This window comes from Carcharodon carcharias, chromosome 13 (genome assembly GCF_017639515.1).
Source record: "Carcharodon carcharias isolate sCarCar2 chromosome 13, sCarCar2.pri, whole genome shotgun sequence".
Taxonomy (NCBI): Eukaryota; Metazoa; Chordata; class Chondrichthyes; order Lamniformes; family Lamnidae; genus Carcharodon; species Carcharodon carcharias.
Window position 1 is genome coordinate 115,403,644 of NC_054479.1, and position 26,756 is coordinate 115,430,399.

The 26,756-nt window shown below is 43.5% G+C and overlaps 1 protein-coding gene across 1 annotated transcript in view; it reads left to right on the forward strand.

Annotated features, from left to right (window-relative positions):
• LOC121285595 (voltage-dependent calcium channel subunit alpha-2/delta-1) overlaps positions 1–26,756 on the forward strand; it is a 711,948-nt gene that overhangs the window by 283,899 nt on the left and 401,293 nt on the right. Inside the window, exon 6 of the mRNA XM_041202183.1 lies at positions 5,059–5,179. Coding sequence (XP_041058117.1) covers positions 5,059–5,179 — 121 coding nt within the window. The remainder of the gene's footprint in view (positions 1–5,058; positions 5,180–26,756) is intronic.

A 26,756-nucleotide genomic window follows, 5' to 3' on the forward strand; every position in this document is an offset into this window, starting at 1 on the left:
CTAGGAGAATAGATAAGGGAGAACCAGTGGATGTCGTGTATTTGGATTTTCAGAAAGCTTTCAATAAAGTCCCACATAAGAGGTTAGTGTGCAAGATTATAGCACATAGGATTGGGGTAAAAGATTGGCATGGATTGAGAATTGGTTAGCAGACAGGAAACAGAGAGTGGGAGTAAATGGGTCTTTTGTAGAGTGGCAGGTGGTGATTAGTGGGGTACTACAGGAATCAGTGCTTGGACAATATATATCAATGAATTGGATGAGGGAACCAAATGTAATATTTCCAAAACAAAAACAGAATTACCTGGAAAAACTCAGCAGGTCTGGCAGCATCGGCGGAGAAGAAAAGAGTTGACCTTTTGAGTCCTCATGACCCTTCAACAGAACTGAGTGAATATTAGAAGAGGGGTGAAATATAAGCTGGTTTAAGGTGGGGGGTGGGGGTGTTGGGGGAGAGAAGTTGGGGGGGAGTGGTGTGGTTGTAGGGACAAGCAAGCAGTGATAGGAGCAGATAATCAAAAGATGTCACAGACAAAGGAACAAAGAAGTGTTGAAGGTGGTGATATTATCTAAACGAGTGTGCTAATTAAGAATGGATGGCAGGGCACTCAAGGTACAGCTCTAGTGGGGGTGGAGTGGAAAGACTAGCAGGGCATACAAGATTTAAAAATAATGGAAATAGGTGGGAAAAGAAAAATCTATATAAATTATTGGAAAAAACAAAAGGAAGGGGGAAGAAACGGAAAGGGGGTGGGATTGGAGGAGGGAGTTCAAGATCTAAAGTTGTTGAATTCAATATTCAGTCTGGAAGGCTGTAAAGTGCCTAGTCAGAAGATGAGGTGCTGTTCCTCCAGTTTGCGTTGGGCTTCACTGGAACAATGCAGCAAGCCAAGGACAGACATGTGGGCAAGAGAGCAGGGTGGAGTGTTAAAATGGCAAGCGACAGGAAGGTTTGGGTCTTTCTTAAGGACAGACCGCAGGTGTTCTGCAAAGCGGTCACCCAGTTTACGTTTGGTCTCTCCAATGTAGAGGAGACCGCATTGGGAGCAATGAATGCAGTAGACTAAGTTGGGGGAAATGCAAGTGAAATGCTGCTTCACTTGAAAGGAGTGTTTGGGCCCTTGGGCGGTGAGGAGAGAGGAAGTGAAGGGCAGGTGTTGCATCTTTTGTGTGGGCATGGGGAGGTGCCATAGGTAGGGGTTGAGGAGTAGGGCATGATGGAGGAGTGGACCAGGGTGTCCCAAGTTTGCTGATGACTCAAAACTAGGTGAGAATGTGAGTGGTGAGGAGGATATAAAGAGACTTCAAGGTGACTTAGACAAGTTAAGTGAGAGGGCAAATACATGGCAGATACAGCATAACGAGGATAAACAGAATAGTAGAGTGTTATTCAAATGATGATAGATTGGGAACTGTTGATGTACAAAGAGACCTGGGTGTCCTTGTACACCAGTCACTGAAAGCAAGCATGCAGATGCAGCAAGCACTTAGGAAGGCAATTGCAAGAGGATTTGAGTACAGGAGCAAAGATGTCTTATTGCAGCTATACAGGGCCTTGGTGAGACCACACCTGGAGTATTGTGTCCAGTTTTGGTCTCCTTACCTAAGAAAGTATATACTTGCCATTGAGGGAGTGCAGCAAAGGTTCACCAGACTGATTCCTGTGATGGCAGGATTGTCGTATGAGGTGAGATTGGGCCGACTAGGCCTGTATTCACTGGAGTTTAAAAGAATGAGAGGGGATCTCATTGAAACTTATAAAATTCTGACAGGGCTGGATAGTCTGGATGCAGGGATGATGTTTCCTCTGGCTGGGGTGTCTAGAACAAGGGGTTACAGACTCAGGATACGGTATAGGCCATTTAGGGCTAAGACGAGGAGACATTTATTCACTCAGAGGATAGTGAACCTGTAGAATTCTCTACCACAGAAAGTTGTAGAGGCCAAGTCTCTGAATATATTTAAGCCAGAAATAGATAGATAGATTTCTAGACTCGAAAAGCATCAAGGGGTATGGGAGAGCGCGGGAGTATGGCATTGAGATAGAGGATCAGCCATGATTATATTGAATTGTGGAGCAGGCTCAAAGGGCCGAGTGACCTACTCCTGCTTCTATTTTCTATCTTTTTATTTCAAAACATTTCAAGTTGAAAATTACAGAAGGTGCCATAAAATTTGACTTGGCTCCATACAGTTGTTCCACTCTTCGGTGCGTCTATACAACTGTAATTCTCTTCATATGAACAATATACTTTTCATGTTGAGCATACAGCCTGGGGGAAAACATTTCAAATTGAAAGTTTATAGAAAGTGCAATAGAGTCCAGCTTTCCTTCATACAGCATGTTCCTCTTTGTGGTCCCTCAATACAATTTCAATAGTTTTGATATTCGCCAGGCACATTCAATGTCAGGCATATAGCCCAAAGGGTTCTACAAAGTTTCCAGCCTGTTGGCGTACTATGGCTGAAAGGCCTTAGACAGCGACCTTTTCCCATTGCAACTATGCGGCAACTGCCCCAAACTTTAGTGCATCCCTCAGCACATAGTCCTGGACCTTGGAATAAGCCAGTCTGCCACACTCAATTGAGGACATCTCTTAGCACTGGAAGACCAGCAAGTTTCAGGCAGACATAAGAGCATCTTTCACTGAATTGATGATCCTCCAGCCACAGTTGATGTTTACCTCAGTGCTCATCCCTGGGAACAGCCCGTAGAGCAGAGTCTTGCATCACGGAGCTGCTCGGGAGAAACCTCGACAAAACCACTGTATCTCTCTCCAGACCTTTTTTGCAAAGGCACACTCCAGGAGGTCAACAATGGTCTCTTTCCACATTCTCATTTTTGCATAGCTGCCACATTCTTGCCCACTCACTTAACCTGCCCATATCCCTTTGAGGCCTCTTTGCATCCTTGTCACAGCTTACTTTCCCAACCAATGATATGTAGCTAACTGTACTTAGATACATTACACTCGGTCCCCTCATCTAAATCATGAGTATGGATTGTATAAAGGTGAGGGCCCAGCACTGATTCTTGCGATACCCACTAGTTACAGCCTGCCAACCTGAAAATCCCCTGTTTATTCCTACTCTGTTTTCTATCCATTAACCAGTCCTTAATCCATGCTAATATTACCTCCATCCTAAGAGCCCTAATTTTGAATGGCAGCTTATCAAATGCTTTTGAAAATCCAAATACACTATATCCAATGTTTTTCTCTTATCCACTGCCAGTTACACCTTCAAAAACTTCTAGACCAGAATTTTACGTTCGGCATGCGGGCGCGTGTCTGATGTCATCATGCACCAGAGTTGGTAGTGTGCCCGCCGATAATTGAAAGGCCTATTAAGGCCATTAACGAGCTAATTAAGTTGAAGTTTATGCTGCCTGTCCAACCTAATGGTTGGCGGGCAGGTGAAAAGGCCAAGCAGCCTTTACATTTGTTAGGAAACCTCATAAACGAGCGGGATGAGGTTTCCTAAAGCCAATACAAACTAAATAAAAACTTTTATTTTGAAATTAAAAACATGTCCCATCTCATGGAATGCAGTCTCAGGAGAGGACATGTTTTATTAAATTTTTATTGTCTTTATTAATTTTTTTAAAAAGTGCTTCAGTCTTCCTGAGGCAGCTCCATGCCTCAGGGAGATTGAAACGCTCATTCGCTCGCATGCGCAAACTGCGTGCGAGGCCCAGCTCTCCCTCCTCCCACCGCCTGCACAGGCAGCACTCAGCGCTGCCGCTCACAATCCACACAGGGCGGGCCTTAATTGGCCAGCCCGCGTGAAATCGCGGAGCAGAGCCGATCGCAGGTGGCGGTCAGCTCCCTGATCGCTCCCGCCAGCTCCCGCCGAGCCCGCCTGACAAGGGAAAAATTCTGGCCCTAATATATTTGTCAAATGTGATTTCCCTTTCATAAATTTGTGTTGACTCTGGAAAATCACAATATGATTAGCCAAATACCCTGTTATCACCTCCTATAGTTTCCCTATTACTGATCTCAGTCTAACTGGCCTACACTTCCCAGTTTTCTCTCTCCCTCTGTTCCTGAATAGTGGGAATGCTTTTATTACCTTCCAGTCTGGGGGGACCATTGAGTAGGGATTTCTGGAAGATCAAAATTAATACATCCGTTGTTTCTGTAGCCACCTCTTTTAAAATCCTAGGCTGAAGTCCAGAAGATTTGTTGGCTTTTAGTCCCATTATTTGTTCCAATGTTATTTCTTTCCGAATGATAATTTTTTAAAGTTCCCTATAGAGTCTTTATTGGTTTTTCAAAAAAGTCTGTGTGTTTCTTCGTATACCTTGTTATTTTCCAACTAACAGTTATGATCCTGGTATTCACAGTTAAATGAATATATGGAAGGGGACTCACGTGAGGTATAATCACCAGCACTGAATAGCTGGGCAGAATGGTCTATTTCTGTTCTGTACATTCTATGTAATGGAGTCCCCTCTGTTTTAGTATTTTTCTTCCCTCTGGTTTAACTTTGTTCCTATTCCCAGTATCTTCTTTGACAAAGAGAGTGGGAGTGCCCTCCATTATCTGGTTGCTGCACAACTAGTTGCTGCAAGAGGCATCTCTTTGCAGTTGGATAAAAATGATAAATTATGGCTGACTTTTTATAGGTAGGCTTGCTTCTGAAGTCTAGAAGGTGTTTTTGGGTATCAGGTTAAAACGATCACCAATTTGGAAAATATTTTGTTTTTTTTTACTTTTAGAATGAAAAATAAAAGTGCAAACATGTTTGTATATTTGTAAAATTTTAGCTTGTTCTAAAATTTTCTCTTTGTTGTGGTTCTATTGGCTTAAAATCCCTTCTGTATTGCTTATCATATGCATTGTTATTGTCCAACCAACAGGGTGTTATGTGCCTAATATTCGTGGGTGAAAGACCCTCATAAAGCAGGATAATTCAGACATTAACAACCTGATATAATGCTCAAATTGCAGCTGTGGTGTCTTCATAGTCCAATAATCATGCGCAAGATGCAAGATTGTGTCAGAGACTGAGAGCTGTCAAATGTTCACTCTTTGATTCTTCTTCCCCCTAAAGTCTGAAAGAAATGAAAGCCGACCAAGGATCAAACCTGATTTTCAGTTAAACCAAGCTTTCCGACGTCGTGTGGACTTCAACCACACAGCTGTCCACATCCCCACAGACATCTATGAGGGCTGTAAGTAGACTCTGCTCTTTGTGTGTTATAACACATTTTTAAAATCACCAAATTCTCTTTGGTACACAATTGCTATTCTCGAGCAGTTTCAGTTCAAGATGCCAGGCACACTGTATGTTATGAGACACATAACAGGAAGGTCTGAACAAGAGTAACAGGATTTTCATTCAAGCTTAGTATTCAACTGGAAATAATTTTGTAGCATAGATTTTGGAGATCATCTGGAAGGTTATTCAAAAAAATTCACCGCATAGGAACTGTTGGTCTTTGGGTTTCTTATTCAGATTATGACAGATGTCTGGCTACTAAGCAGAGCTTTAAAGCTGGGTGATATAAAACTGCACAGTAAATATATCGATGGTGTCTAAAATGAATGGAGATAGTCATCTTGAACACTTTCATTGCTGTAAGCTTTTGCCATTTTTGAGAACTAATGGCAGTTAAAGCAGATAAATCAGTTCTCCACTTACCCTGCACTCTAAGATAATGATTCCTTCAAAAGTGTACTTCATGTGACATTGTGCACTAGCGTTTTTTTTATATAATGCGATACATGCTACTCACTAGGCGTTGGTAATAAGAATATGATTTAATATCTATTTAGTCCACTTGTTTCTATATGAACTCCTATTCAATACCCATGTTCATTTTCTCTGCCAACAAGTAACACTTGAGGAATGCCCTGCTGGAGGGGACAACCCTAATACTTCTTTCATTCTGCAGTATGGAGTGCTGGTTGTTTTGCATTACAATTTGAAAGAGATGTATTTTCATATTTTCAAGTACTGTGACAAACTTTGCTCAGCATTTCTAAACACTGGATCTCAATCCATATGTAAATGTAAAAGTGTCTGGCAATCATTCTTTCCTACTCAGTGTGGAAGTTGCAGTATCCAAATATTTGATTGTAAAATGCAGTATATGTACCACCTGCTGTGGTCGGGATTGAGAATGTAACCCCAGGGTGTGATAATATATTTGTACAGAGGTTTTGCTTTTCATTGTAATGAATACGTTAACAAGAGCCTTCAGTACAGCCATGTAGAAATTGCTGATTTGTTTTTGTGTTTTTGCACCACTGAGCTTGCTTTATTCTGCTATGATAGCATTGATGCAAGGACAACCACAAAAACCAATTGCTGATCAGGAGTTGAAAGCTTTTGAGCCTTTCCAAGTATCTTTCAATAACCACTGCCTCTTATACATTTGTGTATTTGCACACAATTTGTTGCCACCTTCAAAATAATTTATGGAGGTTACGAAAAGTCATGGTCTGAGGACTGATCCCTCTTACGCTTCACTAATCATTCATTTCCAACATGAATAATTAAATATTCTATTGCCAAAACAATTTTCAGGCTAATTCACTATTTCTATGTTAATTCTCTGACTCTCTACTTCGCTGCAAGGCATCAATAATGTGGTTTCCACTCTCTTCATAATGGAGCACTGAGCCTATTGTCTAATATACTCTGCTGTCAGAAACAGAACCCAGAAACACCTTAGGCACTTGGAGTCTGTGTGTCAGTTGTGTGCTAGCCTCAGTAAAGTCCTAATTCTCATGCAAATGAGGAGAGACCCTCGCACAGGGAATTCCTAAGAATATGAATGAATGGCTGTACAGTGCTCTATAGACTAAGCACACATATAAAATGGGAAATGCAAGTGAGACCTTTTCACTTCACTTAGGGCCTTGCTTTTAAAGGTACATTGATGTTTTGTATCTTGGTTTGGAAATCTTTCCTCCCAACTGTATTGCTGTTGGACAAAAAGAGATAGGGAATCCTCTTTGAGCTGCTGTGACCTTCCTAAAGCTCTCGTACTTCGGACACCCATGCCTGTTTATCTACTGAATGGTATTCTTTTGCAAGAAACAATAGATATCATTAATTGTATAAATTAAGGTTAAGTGTCTACGGGGTGGAGGGGGCACTCATTGGAGCACTACTTGAGCACATATAAAGATATGATACTGGTGGTGGGATGTAGAATTAGGAGCCATACATTTGGAATGTCTAACCTGGTGAATAAATTTAAAACAGATTGACTTCTGGCTGTCTCCTTAGCGACTGGCTATAAGACGTTTAGTGGCTATCACTATGAGTGTACATCTCTCTGTGGGGAATCGGGAAGTAAAGGATCAGAGAGACACATCAGATTGATGTGTTTTCACCTTAGACACTTTCCATTAAGACCCATTCTAAATACCACTGCCTATCTGTAAACCTCCATGCTCTTAATTTGAATATGCCTGAAGACACATGCGTTCAGTACCTAAGAATCCCAATGAACTATGCCTAGCCCTGAAACAAGGCTAGTGAACCATATCCAGAGCAACAACAATTACTTGTATTTTTACAGTGTCTTTAATGTAACAAAACATCCCATGATGCTCTACAGGAGTATTATGAAACAAAACTTTGCTCAGAACTACATACAGAGATAGGTCAGACGACTGAAATTCTGGACAAAAAGGTACGTCCCTTTTAAGACCCAGCTTGAAGGTGAAGAGAGAGAGAGGTGGACAATCAAGAGCTTAGGGCCTTAGCAGTGGAATGCATGGCCATCAATGATGGAGCCATTAAAATCAGGGATGCTCAAGAGGCCAGAATTGGAGGAACACAGTTATTTGGGAGGGTTGTGGCACTGCAGGTGTTTACAGAGATAGGGAGGGGCGTGGCCATTTGAAAAAAAAAGGGCAATAATTTTAAAATTGAAGATTTGCTTAACATATTAACCAGTGAACACAGGGATGCTGGGGGAATGGGACCTAGTGAGAGTTAGAACACGGGCGGCAGAGTTTTGGATGATGTCAGTTGGGTGTAGAATGTGGAGTGCATTGGAGTAGTCAAGTCTAGAGGTAATGAAGGCATGAATGAGGGTTTCTGCAGCAAATGAGCTGAGGCAGGGGTTGGAATTGGGTGATGTCACAGAGGTGGAAATATGTGGCCTCAGAGATGCTGTAGCTATGTGGCTGGCAACTCAGCTTTGAACTAAACACCAAGGTCGCGGAGAGTCTTGTTTGGCTTCAGACAGGTGCTAGTGAGAGATGGGGGCAGCGGCTGGGGAATGGAGCATGTAACAGAGGCCAATACAATGGCTTAGGGTCCTCAATATTTAATTTACAATATTCATTTAGTACAGGAATGGGGATGGCTGAGTTGTTGGCCATGAATGTTACAGCTGCATTGAACTTTTATATGATACACTCCTTCAAAGGGACTGCCTGGGGTCTCTGTCATATCCCTAAATATTCAAGTAGGACTCTGTTGGATTATTGAGTTTATCGGTTTCTCTTTGTAAAAAAGATAGCAGCACAAAAAAATCCCACAACTGAACAGTGTGGCAGGATTTTGCTATATAGCTGACTGTACTCATGTGGCAGTAGTGCCCTCAGCCCCACGAGTGAACAGACAGTGCTACCACTCTATAAATACATCATTATTCTCTGCTCAATCAAACAGAATTTTGCATATAAATGCCCATTACCCTGACAGCATCCTTCATCTTGTGGTATCCCAAAATGGGATAGGTTGCTTGAAGGATCATGAAGATTACAGTCTGCTGGGGGATTAAGGATTCTGCTACCAGTGCCCCACCTGCCTTAACCCTTTTTGGGTATGTGCTGAAGTGTTACATCTTCAGTTTATTAATAAGTGTGTGTACAAATATTTATCTTTTTACATATTTCCAGGGATCCCTGCAGACCATAAAATTCAATAATGATCTACTAGCTGATGGCCTGCTGACAAGAAGATTTTGTGTTTGTCCTCTTTCTATTAAAAGAAACATATTTCAATGAAAAAACCTGAATGATCTGGAGATCCTTAACAGATGCATCTGAATGAACCCTTTTTGCACAATTTTCACTTGGTGATTTAAAACTTGTTTTGCTTTCTGATGAGGCACCTAACTTTTCAAGCAACGAGATTAGCCTGAAGTAGATTTAGAAAGTCTACATGCTAATGTCTGTACTTGAAAAATGATGGTCAGACTGAGTCATCTCCCTTTCTGTTGTGATATTACCCTGGGACAGTTACTTCACTATTTGGTGCATCGTGCATAGCATTTTCATGCTGGACTTGCAATAGGAATGTTGTACAGTAAATCATGGTGTTATGGACAGGGGAGAGAGGCAAAGCTGAAACACCTTTATTATCTTGCCATTTGTCCATGAGCAGAGGCATTTTACTTTTTGAAATAGGCTGTGGCATGTTTCCCCAAACTTACTTAAATAAATGTAGTTCATCGTCCTAAATGTAACAACCCCCACTTCACATCAAGCTATTTAAATTGACATAATAATCATTATGATAATCATTTGACCTTTCTTTGACCCTTTCACCAGCAATTTCAGATCAGCCTATTTATTCTACCTTGGCAGTCAATAGTAATTATGTTTTGACTGGTATTTTACCATTGTTTCCAGTGTGAAGTTCAACCCAAATCAATTTCTGTTTTACCCCCTAAGGATATGTCTGCCCTCTCAGCCTGCACAGTGTACCATGCCTGACCAACAAAGTTTTTGCCTCATCTCTCTTTACAGTTCAATATTTTTTTAAAAATTCTTTTTAACATTATATCAGCCTTATGGTTTCAGCTGTGATTCAATTCAGCCTGTTACATGCCCATTTTTTTGGCTTGTGTATTTATATTGATGTGACAATACTTTTCATTCTGATAACATTTTCTATGTTTCCTCCTTGGAACAACCTTCTTTTGAAATTTCACACTCAAAATAATATGATTCATGTGAATTACCTATTTTTTCCTGTCTGAAAGTTGACTTCTCAATTTCCTTTCTCTCAAATGGTCTGTATTCAAACTGTCAGTGAATTCTCTCATTTTGAGCCTGATGAGCCATTCTTGGTTTCAATGCATCTTGAAATCAGAAAATTGTCTCCTCACATTTACCACAGTTGAGATGTTCCCAAATTAACTTACCCAACACAATCAGGAAAGTTCATCCATTCATTTTGGTGTTTCTGGGATGTTGCTGTGCACAAATTGGCCGTTATTTTTGCCTCATAACAATGGCGAGTACACTTCAAAAAATAATTAGTTGGCTGTGGAACATATTGGCATGTCCTAATGCTATATAAATGAAATTTGTTCTTTCTGAAAGTGAAATCAAGCCCTTTATAAAGAAGCCACAAGGCTGCTCATTTTCTCAATTCATACATTAGAGAATTCAATGGTTATTACACTGTGCCTCCAGACATGGACTTGAAGATGGAAGAAGGCACCTAAAAATAAGTACCCTGTCTGTATGGCTATCAGAACTGCTTTTGATGTGTCCCTCCGAAGCTCCTGTGAGTGTATTTCTATGCTGTTAAATATTTTGCAAATGGCATGCAGTTCCAGCCCATAAACATTACATCCCTATTGCCACAATTTTAGGTTGTGCCTTTATGCCAACATGGCTCATTAAATTTTACCATTATCCATCTGCACTGTCTATGTGAAAGTAACTTGGTTTGATTTCACAGCACAATTGTGGATGCCATAAGTAATGAGGAAAACAATTTCCTAGCATTATAGTTGCTCATTCCCAATGGGAATCTGGTATTAGAACTGGTAAATTACAGGGAAATAGCCATCGGTTTACCAAGTTATAATTTTAGGAAAATTCAGAGAGCTGTAGGAATTAATTATAATTACAATTGTATTTCTGTTATGTAATTTAAGATTACAATGCATTTACTATGTTCTTCAATAAATGCTCCCCCTCCATCTTACCTAGTGTTAATGTCATCATAGTTAATGCTATGTTCTATCAAGTTTGGCTGGAACACTCGATGTGTGGTTTACATGATGATAACTCTACAGCATTTTCTAATTTTCTTGCATTATTGGTGCCCGAGGCTTCATTGGCAGCCAGTGCATTTAATAATACGCAAGGGACTAAGTTAATCAATTTTCTGCTTTGAAATGCAAAGTCTCATAGGTCAGTCATTTGCAGAGATTAACAAAGATTTCACTGCCTTGGGCAACAGTAGTAATGCAGCTTTCATAATAACTTGATATGGAATAATCCAGATTTTGCAATAATAGTGATACTGTGATTGGAACTATTTAAACAGAATATGTTTTGTATAAACAGAAGGAACATAGAGAGAAGATTTAAAGAGCCCACTTAAATACTGTAAATGCAGCGCTGCATGTGATGAAATTTTCTCACTGCCATCTATGAATAGGATGGAAATTTCTAGTTTCCTGAATGAGGGGCACCAATTAACCAATTTATGTCCAGATTTCTGCTGTGGACCCAATCATAGCTTATTTTCTAGTTTTAATAAAACTATTTACTACCAAATAAGAAGATGTAATAAAAAAAAGATGAGTAAACTCATCTGCATAGTATCATGGCATTTTAAATAAACTATATAAAAATGTATGACAAAGGCAGTGCCTAATTGGCAGCCTATGTAGAACCCAACTAAATTTATAATTATTTTGTCTATTTTGGATGGAAATTATATTTGCCAAATGTTACCACTTTGATTTCTTTTCATATAATTTGGACACTTACCCAATTTTACCTGCCAAATTTATTTCTTTTAGCCTTTTGACCTGCAACATATTCTTTCCCTTTAAGATTAACTTTGTACCTTGAGGGCATTTTTCTCATTAGTTTCTTCCTGCTTATGCTACTGTCAATATACTAACTATTCCTATCCAATAGTAGTAAATTTGAATCTTTAGCAAATACCATTCACTCTCTCATCATTCTCTTCTAAAGGAAACTGGAATCAATGCTAGGAATTATGAGTAGGGGCAGTTACCAGTAATTAAAGCTGCTTTGTCCTCCATGCTACTTTGCTTGAATATGTTTTGATGTTCATCGTTACTACTTCAGTGGTCTAAACATTAATAGTTTGGCAGCAATTACATTAGAATGCTTATCTTGTATTTTGAAGAGAGTTGCAAAAGGAAATTAATGTAAATGATTCAGCTCTGCCCACAGTTCATTGCTGTGATTTCTGTTCCATGAAGCTCAATTAAAAACTAATCTGTCTGAAATGTATTGCAGTTGTTTAAATTTGAAGACATTAAACAATGAAGGCTAGACTGATTGTCTTCTCCACCTGAGGGAGTTACTGCTGCCACAAAAACCTGTGTAGATTTCTTTCATTTCAAATCTTACAATGTTTTATTTGAAGATTTTGACAAACTTAATTGTCCAGTGTAAAACTGCCCCTTTTCCACCTATTTATTTTCAATCTGCGCACAAAATTTCCAGGTACATTGAAGGAAACTTTACAACACAATGATGTAATGTGTTACAGCTCCACTGCTCAATGTCATTGTTGGTAGGACTTGAGTCAAGGTTTCCTTGGGTCACATTGCAACTGGAGGCTAGGGGCAGCAGGCAGCTAAGTTTCAGGCTTCTGCCAATGCTGTCAGAATGCTGTCGAGAATGAGATGGTGATGGTTCTTTTGCCAATTTTCCTGCCACTTTCTCTGTGTCTGCTTTTGGTAGTTCTCAATGGGCATAAAGCTACCATCAGGCACCCACAGGGCTGGATTTTACGTCTCCCACACCCACCAGGTATGTAAAGTATGTTGGCTGGTGAGCCCAACAATCTCCTACACGCCCCAAAGCTGACCCCCGTAATATGCTGGTTAAGCAGGTGTCGAAATTGGCGGTCTGCTCACCATATTTAAATGAATAACAAAAGATCTGTTAGGCTTGCTAGAAAGCCTATTGACCAGAGCAATATGCTGCCCATGCCATAATATGGTTGGCATGGGTAGTTAGGCAGGAATGGGCAACGTTTTTTGCGGCCTAGATGAAAAACAGCGAGAAGGGTGGGGGCACCTCATTCGGTGGGAGGGAGTGCCATGTGTGCATCGGGGGTGGGGGGGGAACCCCCTCCCAAAATGTCAACCCCACTCTTTCTTCCTCACCACCGGCAAAACCCAGCCCCACACCACCCTCACTCCCCTTCCTGGGCTTTTGGATCCCTCCATGCCCTAAATGCCCAGGTCTTATTTATCTGCGGCGGCCATCGCTCTCCTTCATGCTCCTTCCTGCAGTCCTGGCAGCGCCCACTACCGAGCTCTGGCACTGCCAGCCACTCTGATTGGCTGGCAGCTCTTGAGCACTCTCAGCTAGTTTAGCCCGCCCCCAGCACGTCATGCCTGCGGGCCGGTTTCTTTCCAGTGTGTCAGCTGCTGGCCAATTTTCCTTCTGGGGTGGAGGGGGTGAGCTGTCCCCACCCCAACCCCACCCCCAAAATGGAACCCATAGTGTGAAGAACCAATCAAGCTCATGTCCTGCCTGTCCTTGACACTGGGCAATGGGGCTGTAACACATTACATCACTGTGTTGTGGGGCCGAATTTTTCAACCTGCAGGCAGGCTTGCACCCAACCCAAATGGGAGTAAAATAGTGCACCATGACATTGGGAGAGCGTCCCGACATCATCACGCAGTTGCGCGATACCTCACTCGTTGGGCGCGCGTGGGTGCCAGAGTGGCGCCTGCCATTAATTAAGCGGCCACTTAAGGCCCTTAACAGTTCAATTGTCTGTGATTCTTCATTGCCTGTGCTATTTTCTGCTCGTCACGTAGGCAAAATGGGCAGGTGGCCAGCTGACATTTTCACAAACCTCATCCAAGGCTGGGATAATAAGGGTCAGCAGCAAGCAGTTTTGGAGATAGCTTGCAACTGGTTGTTTATTGGTATTGGGCAGCTTCATCTCTGTTCGAGATTTCATTCTTAGTATTTCCAGGCCTCATTTCAGGACTCGTTGCTGTCTGTCAGGCCCCTGGAGGATTCAGAGCGTGTGGACCCTTCCAGATATCAGACAGCCTTCCCTTACCCTGGTAATGAGGATTGTGGTCTCCGTTGGTGGCACCTCCTCTGGAGAGGAAGAGAGGGGCAGAAGGGAGAGGAGGCCACGTGTCCCTATGCAGCTTACAGGGGAGGGACCTGTCAGAGGAGAGGCACAGGCACAAGGGGCGCTGGGCCAACAGGAAGTCAAAGGTGGAAGGGGCCACAGAAGACACCGCTATCCTGCTACCAGGTTTAACAGGTGGCGATGCAGCTATCTCAATATGTCCAAGGTACAATGCTGAAGGAAACTTTGCCTCTCAAGGGAGACCGTGACCTCCATTTTCCAGATGATTGGGCCTGAGATCAGCTCCGACTATGTGAGTGGACACCCCATGCCAGTGGCTCTGAAGGTCACAGTGGCCCTCAACTTCTGTGCCTCCGCCTCTTTCCGGGGCTCAGTGGGGGATCTGTGTGGAGTCTCCCAATCAGTTGTCCACAGTTGTGTCAAACTGGTGACAGGAGCTTTGTTCAGGCGGATCATAACATTTATTCTTTACCATACGGACAAGGCCAGCCAGGCAGAGTGAACCAGAATCTTTGCAGCGATTGCTGGGTTCCCCCCGTGTCTAGGGTGTCATCAACTGTACACATGTGGCCATCAAGGTGCCAGTGGGTGAGCCGGGTGCCTTAGTCAACAGGAAGGGAATCCACTCCATGAACGTGCAGATAGTGTGTGACCACAGGTTGCAGATTCTGCAAGTCTGTGCAAGGTACCCAGGCAGCTCCCATGAAGCTTACATCCTGAGACACTCCCAGGTTCCAAGGCTCTTCAGTGCTCCACCCTGGCTGGATGGATGACTGCTGGGTAACAAGAACTATCCGTTGAAGAGGTGGCTCATGACACCTCTGCATCAGCCAAGAACAGAGGCAGAAAAGTGTTACAATACGAGTCATGCCTCCACAAGGGCGGTGATAGAACCATAGGTCTTCTGAAGATGCACTTCCGATGCCTGGACCGTTCAGAGGGAGCACCACAATACCCCCCAGAGTGGGTGTCATTGATTGTGGTTGCATGTTGCGCTCTCCACAATCTGGCACTGGCAAGGGGGGACCCATTGGAGGTACGGGATCTTGATGCAGCTGCACAGGCCACAGGTGATGAATCCATTAGTGAGTTAGGAAAGGAGCACGGTGAGGAGAACGTTGAGGGCATGGAGGCAGGCCTCAGTAACCTCCATGGAGGCAGGGACACCATGATCCAATGCTCCTTCAGTTAGGTACCAAAGATCAGCTTCAAATGCATGCCAGGGCTGCCTCCTCCTTCCCAGATGTCTGAAAGGACCCTTTCATTTGAACACAAAGAATATTCAGTGCCTGTGCAAGAAAGTTCAGAGTTACCTACATCCAGCATTACATACTGGCATACCCCACACCAATAAAATTAAATGAAGCATACTCAGGCCATGAGGACAGAAACAAAATTTATATCATTTTGACAATTCCAAACTATTTAATAAACTTCTCTGGTCTACATTCCCAGACCAGTATACATTAATTAAATAAAAATGAACATCAAATCAGCCGTGACCTATTCCTCTTGTGCTCATGGTGCCTTTAACTTACTTTTGCAAGTGCTATTTCTAGTGCTCCTCCCTCGCTGGCACCGGCATGGGAGACAACCTGTTGAATCTGCTGCAACAAAAACAAAAATACCTGGAAAAACTCAGCAGGTCTGACAGCATCTGCAGAGAGGAATACAGTTAATGTTTCAAGTCCGTATGACCCTTCAACAGATTCTGATGAAGAGTCATTTGCGCTTGAAACGTTAACTGTATTCCTCTCCGCAGATGCTGTCAGACCTGCTGAGTTTTTCCAGATATTATTGTTTTTGTTCTAGATTTCCAGCATCTGCAATATTTTGCTTTTATCTTATTGTTGACTCTGGTGTCTTGTTGGTCTTGATGACCATGGCAGTCGTCCTCTGGCCAGTGGAGCCTGTGCTGGCCCTGCCTGGGAGGGAGCAGCCAGTGCCACAGCTGGCATCTCCCCAGTCAGCTCAGCCTCATCAGATGCGGTCACTGGTGGAGGGGCGGAGGAGCTGCTGCTGTCATCTGGAGCGCCCTGAGAGGAGCCCACAGAGATGACAGGCAGCTCGTGTGCCAATGTGAGGTTGCATTGATGGACGGGCGCTTAGCTCGGATACTGGGTGTCTCATCCATCTCCCACACTGACACTGACCATCTGAAGTCCGTGCCTGTGTGAGAGCTTGCAGATCTGAGTGCAACCCCAGGAACCCCTGGTGCTGTCCCTGGAGCTGCAATCTGAGAGTCGCCACTCTCTCAATGGACGAGGCAGTGCACTCGTCCATGACGGTCAACACAGTGCTCACACTCTGCATGGATTCCTCCATAACGGAGACCATGGCATGCAGACCCTCATGGATCTCTGCCAGATCCTCATGCACATCTGGCTGGGCATCCAGCATCTGCCACCTAATGGCCGACTCCAGAGGCTCGTTATCAGCCCTTGACTGAGCATCGTCCTGGTCATCAGCAGTGCTCCAACTGCTGGTGCCTTGGGCACTCACCGCCTCCGCCTACTCCTCCAGCAAGTGTGAAGTACCCTCACCAATGTGCACCGAGAGCCTAGCCGCCAGTCCAATGCCCGCCAAATTGCTGGTATTTGCGCTCATGCCTGCTTCAGAGAGCGGGTGTGACGCAGGTGACAGTGATGCCTGGTGATCCCCCGGCGTCAGGGGTGGCCCTTTGGGGTCTGCAGATAGGAAGCCTGCTGGCGAACCTAAAAGGGAGAAGAAGGACATGTCATCAGTTAAAGTCATCACACTGTCACTGTGCATGCCAGGCACCTGGTGAGACAATGGAGATCTGCATCACGGTGCCATCATCTTCCAACAGTCAATGGGGACTCCAGGTTCGAGGTTCCCATCAATGAGGAGATTGTACTAAAATGGTTGCACAATCCGAAAATCTCATCTCTGTGCACTGCGCTCTTACCTTCATTTGGCACACCTGCCTCCCCACATTGGGTTGCTCCAGGGCATCTTGCTCAAACCAGGAGAGCAGCAGCAGGTTTGATGGGCATCTACCTGTATGTGCCATCTCGGCTTGGTTAAGGCTTGTCTTCTCCTGAAAGGACAGAGGAGCATTGATTAGTCCAATCTCTACCTGCAGTGCCTTTGCAGCCTGGCCAACCCCAGCCAACCCAACCTCGCAGGGCACATCCGAGTTGTGGCCCTTGAGCCACAAGGCACTCAGTCCAAGCAGCCAGGGCTCACCCCCTTGGACAGCTCCGGCGTGATTGACAGTTGACACTCAGACTCTAGCACCCCTGAGGTCCATGGGGGGACAGCCACACCTTAACACTTCTGCACACTGATCCATGCCAATATGGCACTCGCCCTTCCTGAGTGCAGCAGGCCATTAAGTGCTTCTGGCACTGCACCCATGTGCGCCACACCACGTCGTGGCTGCACACCCGGGCTGCGACCTCCTCCCATGCCCTCTTGGTGATGTGCGGTGGCCCCCTCCTTCTCCCATCTCTGAGGACAAGGGTGTCCCTCCTGGCAGCCACCTCCTCCAACAGGACCGCGAGGCACTCATCCGAACAGCGAGGGGGCTGAGTGCCCACCCGACCTGCCCTCCCGCCTGGCATTTACTGCCGCGCTCGAGTGCATCTTTAGAACGGCAGCCGGACGTCATTCCCTGGCAGCCTTTCTGGGGCTGGCTGGGCCTTCTTTATACCGGCTGCCAGGTCACCATTGGACCCGGCGGCAAACAGGCCCCCACCCCTGCTCGGCCCTTCCCAGCGGGTGACGAGTCGCGTTTCACGCTGGCGGGCCTTAATTGGCCTGCCGGTGTGAAATTGGGGCCCGATCGCGGCCAGCGGTTGGTTTCGCGGCCGCTTTCAGGCCTGCCCACCCGACGAGGGCAAAACCCAGCCGTAAAGTTTAGTGTGCCTTGAAGTTTTGTGCGCAGATTGGAAATAAAGAAGTTGAAATGGGACAGTTTTACACAGGATGATTATGTTTCCCACCAATTATTTCAAATAAAACATTGTAAGGTTTCAATTGAAAGAAGAAATTAATGCAGATTTTTGTGACAGTATGGTAGTTCCCTCAGGTCACATCCATCCTCTCCCCTATCTCCACCTGTTTGTGTTTATTGTGGTTCTAGCAGGACCTCGCTGTGAATTATGTTCTCCATCAAGGCATTCAGCCTCCGTTCTGCTCTTTACAACAGCAGCACAGTTGCAATTGAAATCTCAGCAACGTGGAGGCAGTGGCCAAACCTACTTCTCATCATTACAATGCCATAACTGAACAGCGTTACACAACGCTCATAGGATCAAAATGTGACCCTCAGAAGCTATAGCACTTCACGCTCATTTGTGGGGCTATCAGCTATTTATAAGGATGTTGCGGAAGCCTGTATATTAAATAAAAAGAGATGATCATAATGGATTTCCACAGAAAGTTTGAGTAATCCTGATTTTGTGTAAGTGGCATGTAAACCAGCAACTCACCAAAGCTCCTTAGACAGCACCTTCCCAACCCACAACCTCTATCATCTAGAAGGACAAGGGCAGCAGATACATGGAAACATCACCACCAGGAAGTTCCCCTCCAAATTACACCATCCTGACTTGGAAATGTATTGCCGTTCCTTCACTGTCGCAAGGTCAAAATCCTGGAATTCCCTGCCTAACAGCAACAGCACTGTGGGTGTACCTACATCACATGGATTCCACCACCTTCGCAAGGTCAATTAGGGTTGGGCAACAAATGCTGGCCTAGCCAGTGACACCCACATCCCATGAATGAATAATAAAAATGTTGCTTAGGAAAATGAGGATTATAGGGGGCTTGGTGGGTTCTGTAGTGCTGGAGAGCAGGAGGCGAGATGTTGTCTGAAGGGACTGACAGGCCAGTGTTGAATAGAGGTAGATTAATGCACTTGTGTTATTGTTTGTTACTTTTGGGTATCAGGAAGCATTTTTACAGAATATTCACTTCAAGGGATTAAATCGGTGGGGTTGGGTCTATCGAAAGAGTGGACTTGATAAACTAGGTGGATTGTCTTTCAACTTTGATTAAGTTCTTATATTTAAACTTTTTGCTTCTGGTAACAATTCCAGGTGATGGATGATTTGAAGGAACGAGTTAAGTAATAGCTTTTGTCTCCGCTCTTTCCCAGAACTTTTATGTGCTTTTGCTTACTTCTGCCATCAATAGGTAATATCACAAGTACAGAGCAATCTACTTGCAGCAAGAAAAATAGGAAATTGAATTCATTCAAGCATTAAACACCAAAATTGAGATGGTGGTTACAGAAATATTACATAATGTATGACTTGAATGGTCTCTTTTATTTTTTATGATCAATTTTAATAGAAAAGTGATTTCATGGTAGAAAGTTTTATTCCTAAGTGATTAGATACACTGGAAAGCTCCTAATCCTCAAACAGATCCATGGCTTTAATAGCAAGTTTCTGCTTCTGGGAACGTAGCTAATTCTTAATCCATTGTAACAACTTGCCATTGATTCCACAAGATTCTGTCTTGTAGGTATGCTTATTGTGAGGCCCCTTGTCAAAGGTGCACAGATTACACCGAAAATGTAGCCATAATTCGATATAAGTTACAAAATGGATTAACCATTAGCCCAGGTGTGTGCAACCAAAGATTTCACAGCTCATCAGACATTCCCCTTATGAGTAGCCTTGTATTACTGGTAAAAGGACTGAGCAGTAATACGCTTGTTACATTGGTACTTATGCTAAAAGTCGGATAAATTCTTGGAGAAAAAGAAACAGCAAAACAATGAAGCGTTTATAGCTGCATCCAATATTTCATTGTGTAAAGTTTGATATTTTTAAAAAATAAGTTGCAAACTATCTGGTTGTAATGTGCTGTTGCAAAACTCTGGAAGGCCAACTCTGGATGTCAAAATCCATTATTTTTCTGAGCTAAGAAGTATTCAGAGTGACACATTTTTGACAAGGAGCACAGATGATCATTAAGGATACAGCTAGCCTACTATAGCTGAGACTAAGAATATGCTTTCAGGCGAAGAGGTGAGTGCCTGTAATTACTGTTGTCCTCTACCATACTGTATATGGCTAGGGGCATAGCTGGGTGTTGTGTGAAACATATTGGACCATACTTTTTTCCGCCAGCACATCTAATGGTGCCTGCTGTTATTTAAACTTGCCCTTATATGTTTAGTTTTAAATCATGTTTTGCATGACAAGTTGCTGAAAATGCGAGTTGATAACACCACAGCAAGGGAAGCAGGGCCTCTGGAACCCCGAATGCCTAGAGCAAGGAACCGTCTATCTCCGTAACAATGTCTTCCTGCTACCATGCCATTTTGCTTGCAGCTGGAAGGGTGGCAGATGAGTCATTGCCGGGAGCCCAATTGAGCCCCATAAGTAGCCTCTTTCTGTTTCCGCTGGCATTTGCCAGGTAAACCCTGGCAACCTCCCAGTGGGCTCCACTGGGCATGCTTCCTAACAGCAATAACCCACTGTCAAGCAACGCTGCTGCGTGCCCTTACTGTCTGCATCCCCCCACCCCTCATAGGGGCCTGCCTTTCTCACATCCCCACAGCCATCGCTGCATCCTCAACCTCCAGGTGCAGCCCCGACAATGGCTATGATTGGTGGTGGCACTGCTGAGGTTGTTGAGCTGCCAACCGTCTATGCCAACAGCTCTTGGGGGTGGGCAGCCACTTTAAGTTTGAATTTTCAGAACTATATGGCTCTATGTCTCACTGGCTGGGAGATTCAACCTCAAAGCCGGTAGGGGAACAGTCAAGTTTTATTATAGGAAATTCTACGTGATATTTATTATATTTGTTCTGCCTTTCATCAACAACAACAGCCTGAGCTGTTCTGGAGGGGAGGTAACTCCATTATAATACATATCTCCATTCTGTTGTGTCGAGGAGCTCAAACCACAGCAACGTTATCTCCAGCAGTCGCATCCATCAGTAATCACCAGGTTTTACTTGTATCTTAGACTATGATGAGGTAATCTGTTGCATGCCTTTTCTATTCAGTACTGCTCATTGCTCATTTGAATTAGAGTGAAAACATTTTGATTGATTCACTTTTCATTTGTAACATGGAAAACATGGTGAACATAAATCATAGAATTATGGAAACTTAGAGTACAGAAGAAGGCCATTCAGCCCATTGATCCTATTCTGGATCTTTGAAAGAGCAGTATTGCTTAGTCCCACACACTTTTTTTTCCCTTAACCCTGTAAATTCCTTGTTCTTAAGTATCTGTTCAAATCCTTTGAAAAATTACTAATGGATTCCTTCCAGGTAGTGCTCATGATCCTGGCAACTTTGATTGAAAAGAATTCTCCTCCTCTCCCCCCTAGTTCTTTTCCCAATGATTTTAAATCTATGATCTCTGGTTATTGACCTGCTTATCAGAGGGAATGGGCTTTCTCCATCTACTCTGCCAAAATGCCTCTTCATCTTGCAAATCTCTATTACCCTCCCTGCTCCAAGGAGAACTCCTAACTCCTTGTCATATTACTATGTAATATTCTGTAAAGTCATTTTCCACTCTAAGTGCCTGCAAATGTCTGTTAGCTTTGATTGGAACAATTAATATTCATTAAAAATCTGGATGGGAAAGGGGCCATTTATTAAACTGTAAACCAGTGAGTTGAAATTCAAAGTGCAGTTTCTTCTTGACAGAATACATTAGATATCGCTGCACTTGACACGGGAACTAGAATATGACCATTAGGTTCATCAATCAAATCTGTTTTTGATAAAGTTCAATCCCACCTACTCACCTCCTTAGCAAAATTATTCAAATTCTGTCTCTCCTGAAAAGAGCACCTAGGGAAGAAATTTCCCCCTGTTGGGGGGGGAGGAGGTGCAGGAGTGGGCACATGCGGGCTCGCCTCTGATCGGTGCCCTCGATTGGGGGTGCGCTGCCATTTTACATGGGCGGGCCAGTTAAGACCCGCCCAGCATGACGTCCGCCAGGAAGTGCTATGCTCCCCCTGTGCGGGCTGGGGGTCGGGGGGTGGGGGGGAATCCCTCAGCTGAGAGTGCGCTCTTTCGCACATGCATGTGAAAGAGTGCACTCATCTCCCTGAGGCTAAGTGCTGCCTCAGGGAGATCGGCACCAAATTTAAAAATGGCGAAGGGGCAAAAATAAAATTTCCCTGACATGCGGGGGACATGTCCATCACTTTTAATCAAACATTTATTAAAATTTTAAAAACCCTTATGAAATCTCATCCTGCCCGTGGATGAGGTTTCATGCTTTTTCTGAAGCCCGCCAGGGCTCCCAGCCTGCCCGCCAACCTTAAGGTCCATTAATGATGTTAACGAGTTTGTCAATGACCTCAATAGGCCATTGACAGGTTGGCGGGCGCACAGCTGATTCAGCTGCACCCCCGCCGACCTGAAAATGGAAATAACGTGGGTGACATCGGGAGGTCCGCCCGACATCATCCTGCATCAGTTTACATGTCAGCGAGCAGGCCCTGCCCCCCTGCTCGCCGACCTCAATATCCTGGCCCAAATTTTTTTTTAAAAATATATTTTATTCATAAGATATCTGAAAGAACATTACAAAACATTTCTAAATGGCCATCACAAAAATCATATTCAACTTTTATGCATGGATCACGAGGTGCTTCAATACAATCAATGAATATTACAGTCATTTCAATAGGGTCATTACAGACAGTCAGACAATGCAATGGGATTGAAGTTATCGACCTACATCATGGTTCACCCAGAGACGCTTCAATACAATTATGATACATTTAGTATTCACTACATGCATTCATTGCGAGTCGTACAGCCCGAGGGGTCTATACAATTCCCAGCCCGTCGGTGCCCTATGGCAGAAAGGTCTTTGACAGTGACCATTCCCCATTGCGGCAGCTGCCCCAAGCTTTAGTGCATCCCTCAGCACATAGTCCTGGACCTTGGAATGTGCCAGTCTGCAACACTCGGTCGGGGACAACTCTTTGCAATGGAAGACCAACATGTTTTGGGCAGACCAAAGAGTGTCTTTCACCGAGTTGATGATCCTCCAGCTGCAGTTGATGTTTGTCTCAGTGTGTATCTCTGGGAACAGCCCATAGAGCACAGAGTCCTGTGTCACAGAACTACTTGGGATGAACCTCGACAAAAACCACTGCATTTATCTCCAGACCTTCTTTGCAAAGGCACGTTCCACAAGGAGGTGAACAATGGTCTCTTCCCCACCACAACCACCTTGAGGGCAACATGCAGGGGGGAAGAGACTCTGGACGTATAGGAAGGATCTGACGGGGAGGGCCTTTCTCACCACCAGCCAAGCTACATCTTGGTGCTTATTGGAAAGTTCTGGCGATGAGGCATTCGGCCAAATGACTTTGACAGTCTGCTCGGGGAACCATCCCAAAAGATCCACCATCTCCTTTTCCTGCAGGGCCTCTAGGACATTACGTGCTGACCACTGCCTGCTGGACTTGTGGTCAAAGATGTTTCTCTGCATAAATTTTTCCACGAGGCATGGTCCAACTGCTTGGAGCTTTCTGCAGCAGCATGGCCAGACCCATCCTTCACAACACCGGGGACAGGGACAGATAGCACCTCAGCACCTAGTGACACTTGGTGTTTGCGTACTGATGGTCTAAGCACAGAATTGCCTGTGGTCTTTCCTGCTAATATTTTGGGTATTCCATTGTCCTTGGTATGGAAAAGATATTTCACCTGACTTCCTTTCTTACTCTAACTTGCCTCTTTTTAAAGCTCGTATGGCCTTTAGCTGCACTAAATGCCAACTGCCTGTTATTCAAACTACGTGTCAGCTTGTCAGAGATTTACAAGGAAGATCAATTTTTTTTTTCTCACTGGAACTGGAGGTTGTTAGTATGAACTAATCAAATCAGTTGGTCAGCATAACTGGAGACTGTCAGAACCAATCAAATCAGTTGGAGGGCAGCGCTAAAGATTTTGTTATACACAAGCAAACTCAAAGCTGTGAAGTATCAAGATGGTTGATGGTTTCTGAGAGAGGGTTACAGGAGTTCTTGTTTTCTGTTTATTCCATTAAAAAAAGTTTATAAAAACAAGTTTTTTCTTAAAGGAATTTTCTGGAGCATATTGCACTGTTTCCTTGAAGCCTAGTTTCTTAGGGAGTAATTGCAGCCACTTTTTTTGAGAGTTGGTGGAAAGGTGTGTTATGCATTAACTGGCTTCGCTGAGTTTCCTGTCATCACATTACTGGAGTTGCCAGGACTTGGAAATAAAGAACTGGTTCATTTAATTGAAGTAAATTCTTCAGCAAATCCCATATTTAATATTTTACTACATATGTGATGCTTTGATTTGTGATGTGAAGCACTGACTTGTTTTTGCAGAAGCCGCAGTGCCCCGTTGTATAACTATTTGGTTTATTTATGCACAAGTGCTTGCTGCCCCCATTGTTCCCATGGAATGACTGGAAAACAAGACTATAGTATTTACATCATTACTGTCACTACCCACTGGGAAATATGGGGGTGACATTAATAATCAATGAAAGATACCTAGGAATGCAAATTCAACCCACTGTGCCTGCTCTGGAATTCACATTTTTAATGACTTCAAAAAAAATGTGCTGTGCAATGATTTTTATTTTTGGTAGAAGAAAATAGATCTTTTGATTAGGGCAACATAACCCAGAAATTGCTATTGGCAATCCTTGTATGAATACTTAAGTTTGTCTTTTAGTTATTTTGACAGAGTGTGCAATACTGTAGGGGCAGGTATATTCTAATGCTGTGGAAATGATAGGAACCATGGCATTCAGCATTGCTATGGCATCTGAAGGAGCATTTAAATTTTCAAGAGCCAAAAGCCAGTGCAAGGACGGTTGATGTTACATGCAAAGGTGCCTTTTTTGGCAATGTAATTCTTTTATTTAGTTCTACTGAAGGAGGATCTAACCATGCCATTCTGTACAAATTTTGCTCCAACCATTCCCCACATGCCTCCCAAGCAGATTCATCAGTGGAGACTGAGAAGTGCGCCTAACTGAATGAAATGGCCCGAACATTGGAACATCATTCACTGTTAAGGGCACATAGTTAAGGCAGTTGGAACTTCAGCTCTGTGGCACAAGCCCAACAGAATGGCTGAATGGAAATTCTAGGCCTAAATCTCATGTTTGCAGTGTTTATGTTCCTCTTCTGTCATTTATAAATTCAGCACTGCCAAAGCTGCACTTTCTGCATTTTAGTTAGTCCCCTGCTACACAACTGATCACATTTTGGGTGCACTGGAGTGTAAGCTATGACTTGTTCATGCCCCACTGTACTTTCAGTGCCAACTCTTATCTCCACATTTGCTGCAAGCTCTTAGTCAGCTTTTTGACGGTTTCCTTGGTTACTTTGTACATGTGGCAGGAGTTTCTGCTTGGTTGCATGGGTTTTTCGGAGGAATTCACCAGGAATTGACCAAACTACTTCAGATTGTGAAATTTTAAGTGGAAGTCACAACAAGTCCAAACATAGTTTCTGTGATCCTTTGTGCTTGTTTAAAAGGCACCAAACTGGCTTGCAGGATGAATTCATCACCATTGTAATGGCCCATCTGTTTTGAAGGGAAACCTATGTTTTATGATGGGTTGATGGTCCCTTTTAAAAGCTATGTTTCTTTGAAAGATTTCTTCCAAAGCACTTGGCTGCAAATAACTGATCATGTGACCAAGATGCCTGGGAGATAAACAAAATAACAGATTGTCAAGAAGTTAATTATTGGGGACAGTAGACTGTGGGTGTAGCTGTGGTTTCAAGCAGGATTTTTGGTTTTAGTTTAGAACAAGCTTGCTTCAGGAAAAATATCTCTTTCAAACAGAGGTCAGTTGAAATTCTGTGCGCTAGCTAAAAGAGTTAAACCTCTTGTTAACTGAAGGACTCTTAACAGTGAGTTGGATTTCTGTGGATAGCCAAGCAGAGAAGAGTGAGAGAGTGAGATGAGAGAGTTTTAGATGCAAGACTCTGGACTTACAGAATATTAGAACCAGGAGGGTTCTGACTTGAGGTGGCTTGTGTTTAAGACATTTGCTCCACCTGCATTGAACTGGAAATCTACAATTGTGGGACAGTTGGAGGAACTTCGAAAGGACAACCTTGCTGGAAGTAAGCGGGAGGCACAGGAAATCTTAACCCTTATACAAATCTTTGAAACTCAGACCAAACTCAAACGAAAATGGTTAATCTTCCAATTTTTGATAAGTTCCTGACTTGAGTTTTGGGGGTGTAAGTCAACTGGGTGTAGAAGGAGATTTGAGCTAAGAAGTTCAGTTTACAAATAAGTAATTGTGTTCATCATACTTTTAATGTCTTTAACATAACTGTCTATTAAAGATAGAGTCTAGTTATAAGTATTTGTGTTCTTTTGATTTAAACTGTGAACTTTGTGACTTAATTTTTGGTTTTTAGGCCAGAATTTTTACCTTATTGGGTGGGCGCATGCCCGACCTGAACGAGAATAAAATGATGTCGGGCAAGTGTCCTGACACCATTGTGCACTTGCGTGATATTTCAGTCAGCGGGTGCACACAGGAGTCAGCAGCAAGCCCACTGACAATTAACAGGCCTATTAAGGCCGTTAAAATCCCCATTAAATGTAATTTTTCGCTGCCCATCCAACCATATGGTTCCGCCAAGGCCAAGCCTTTTTTTTTAGGAAACCTCATCCACGGGCGGGATGAGCTTTCCAACAGCAATTAAAAATAAAATAAAACTTTTAACATTTCATTAA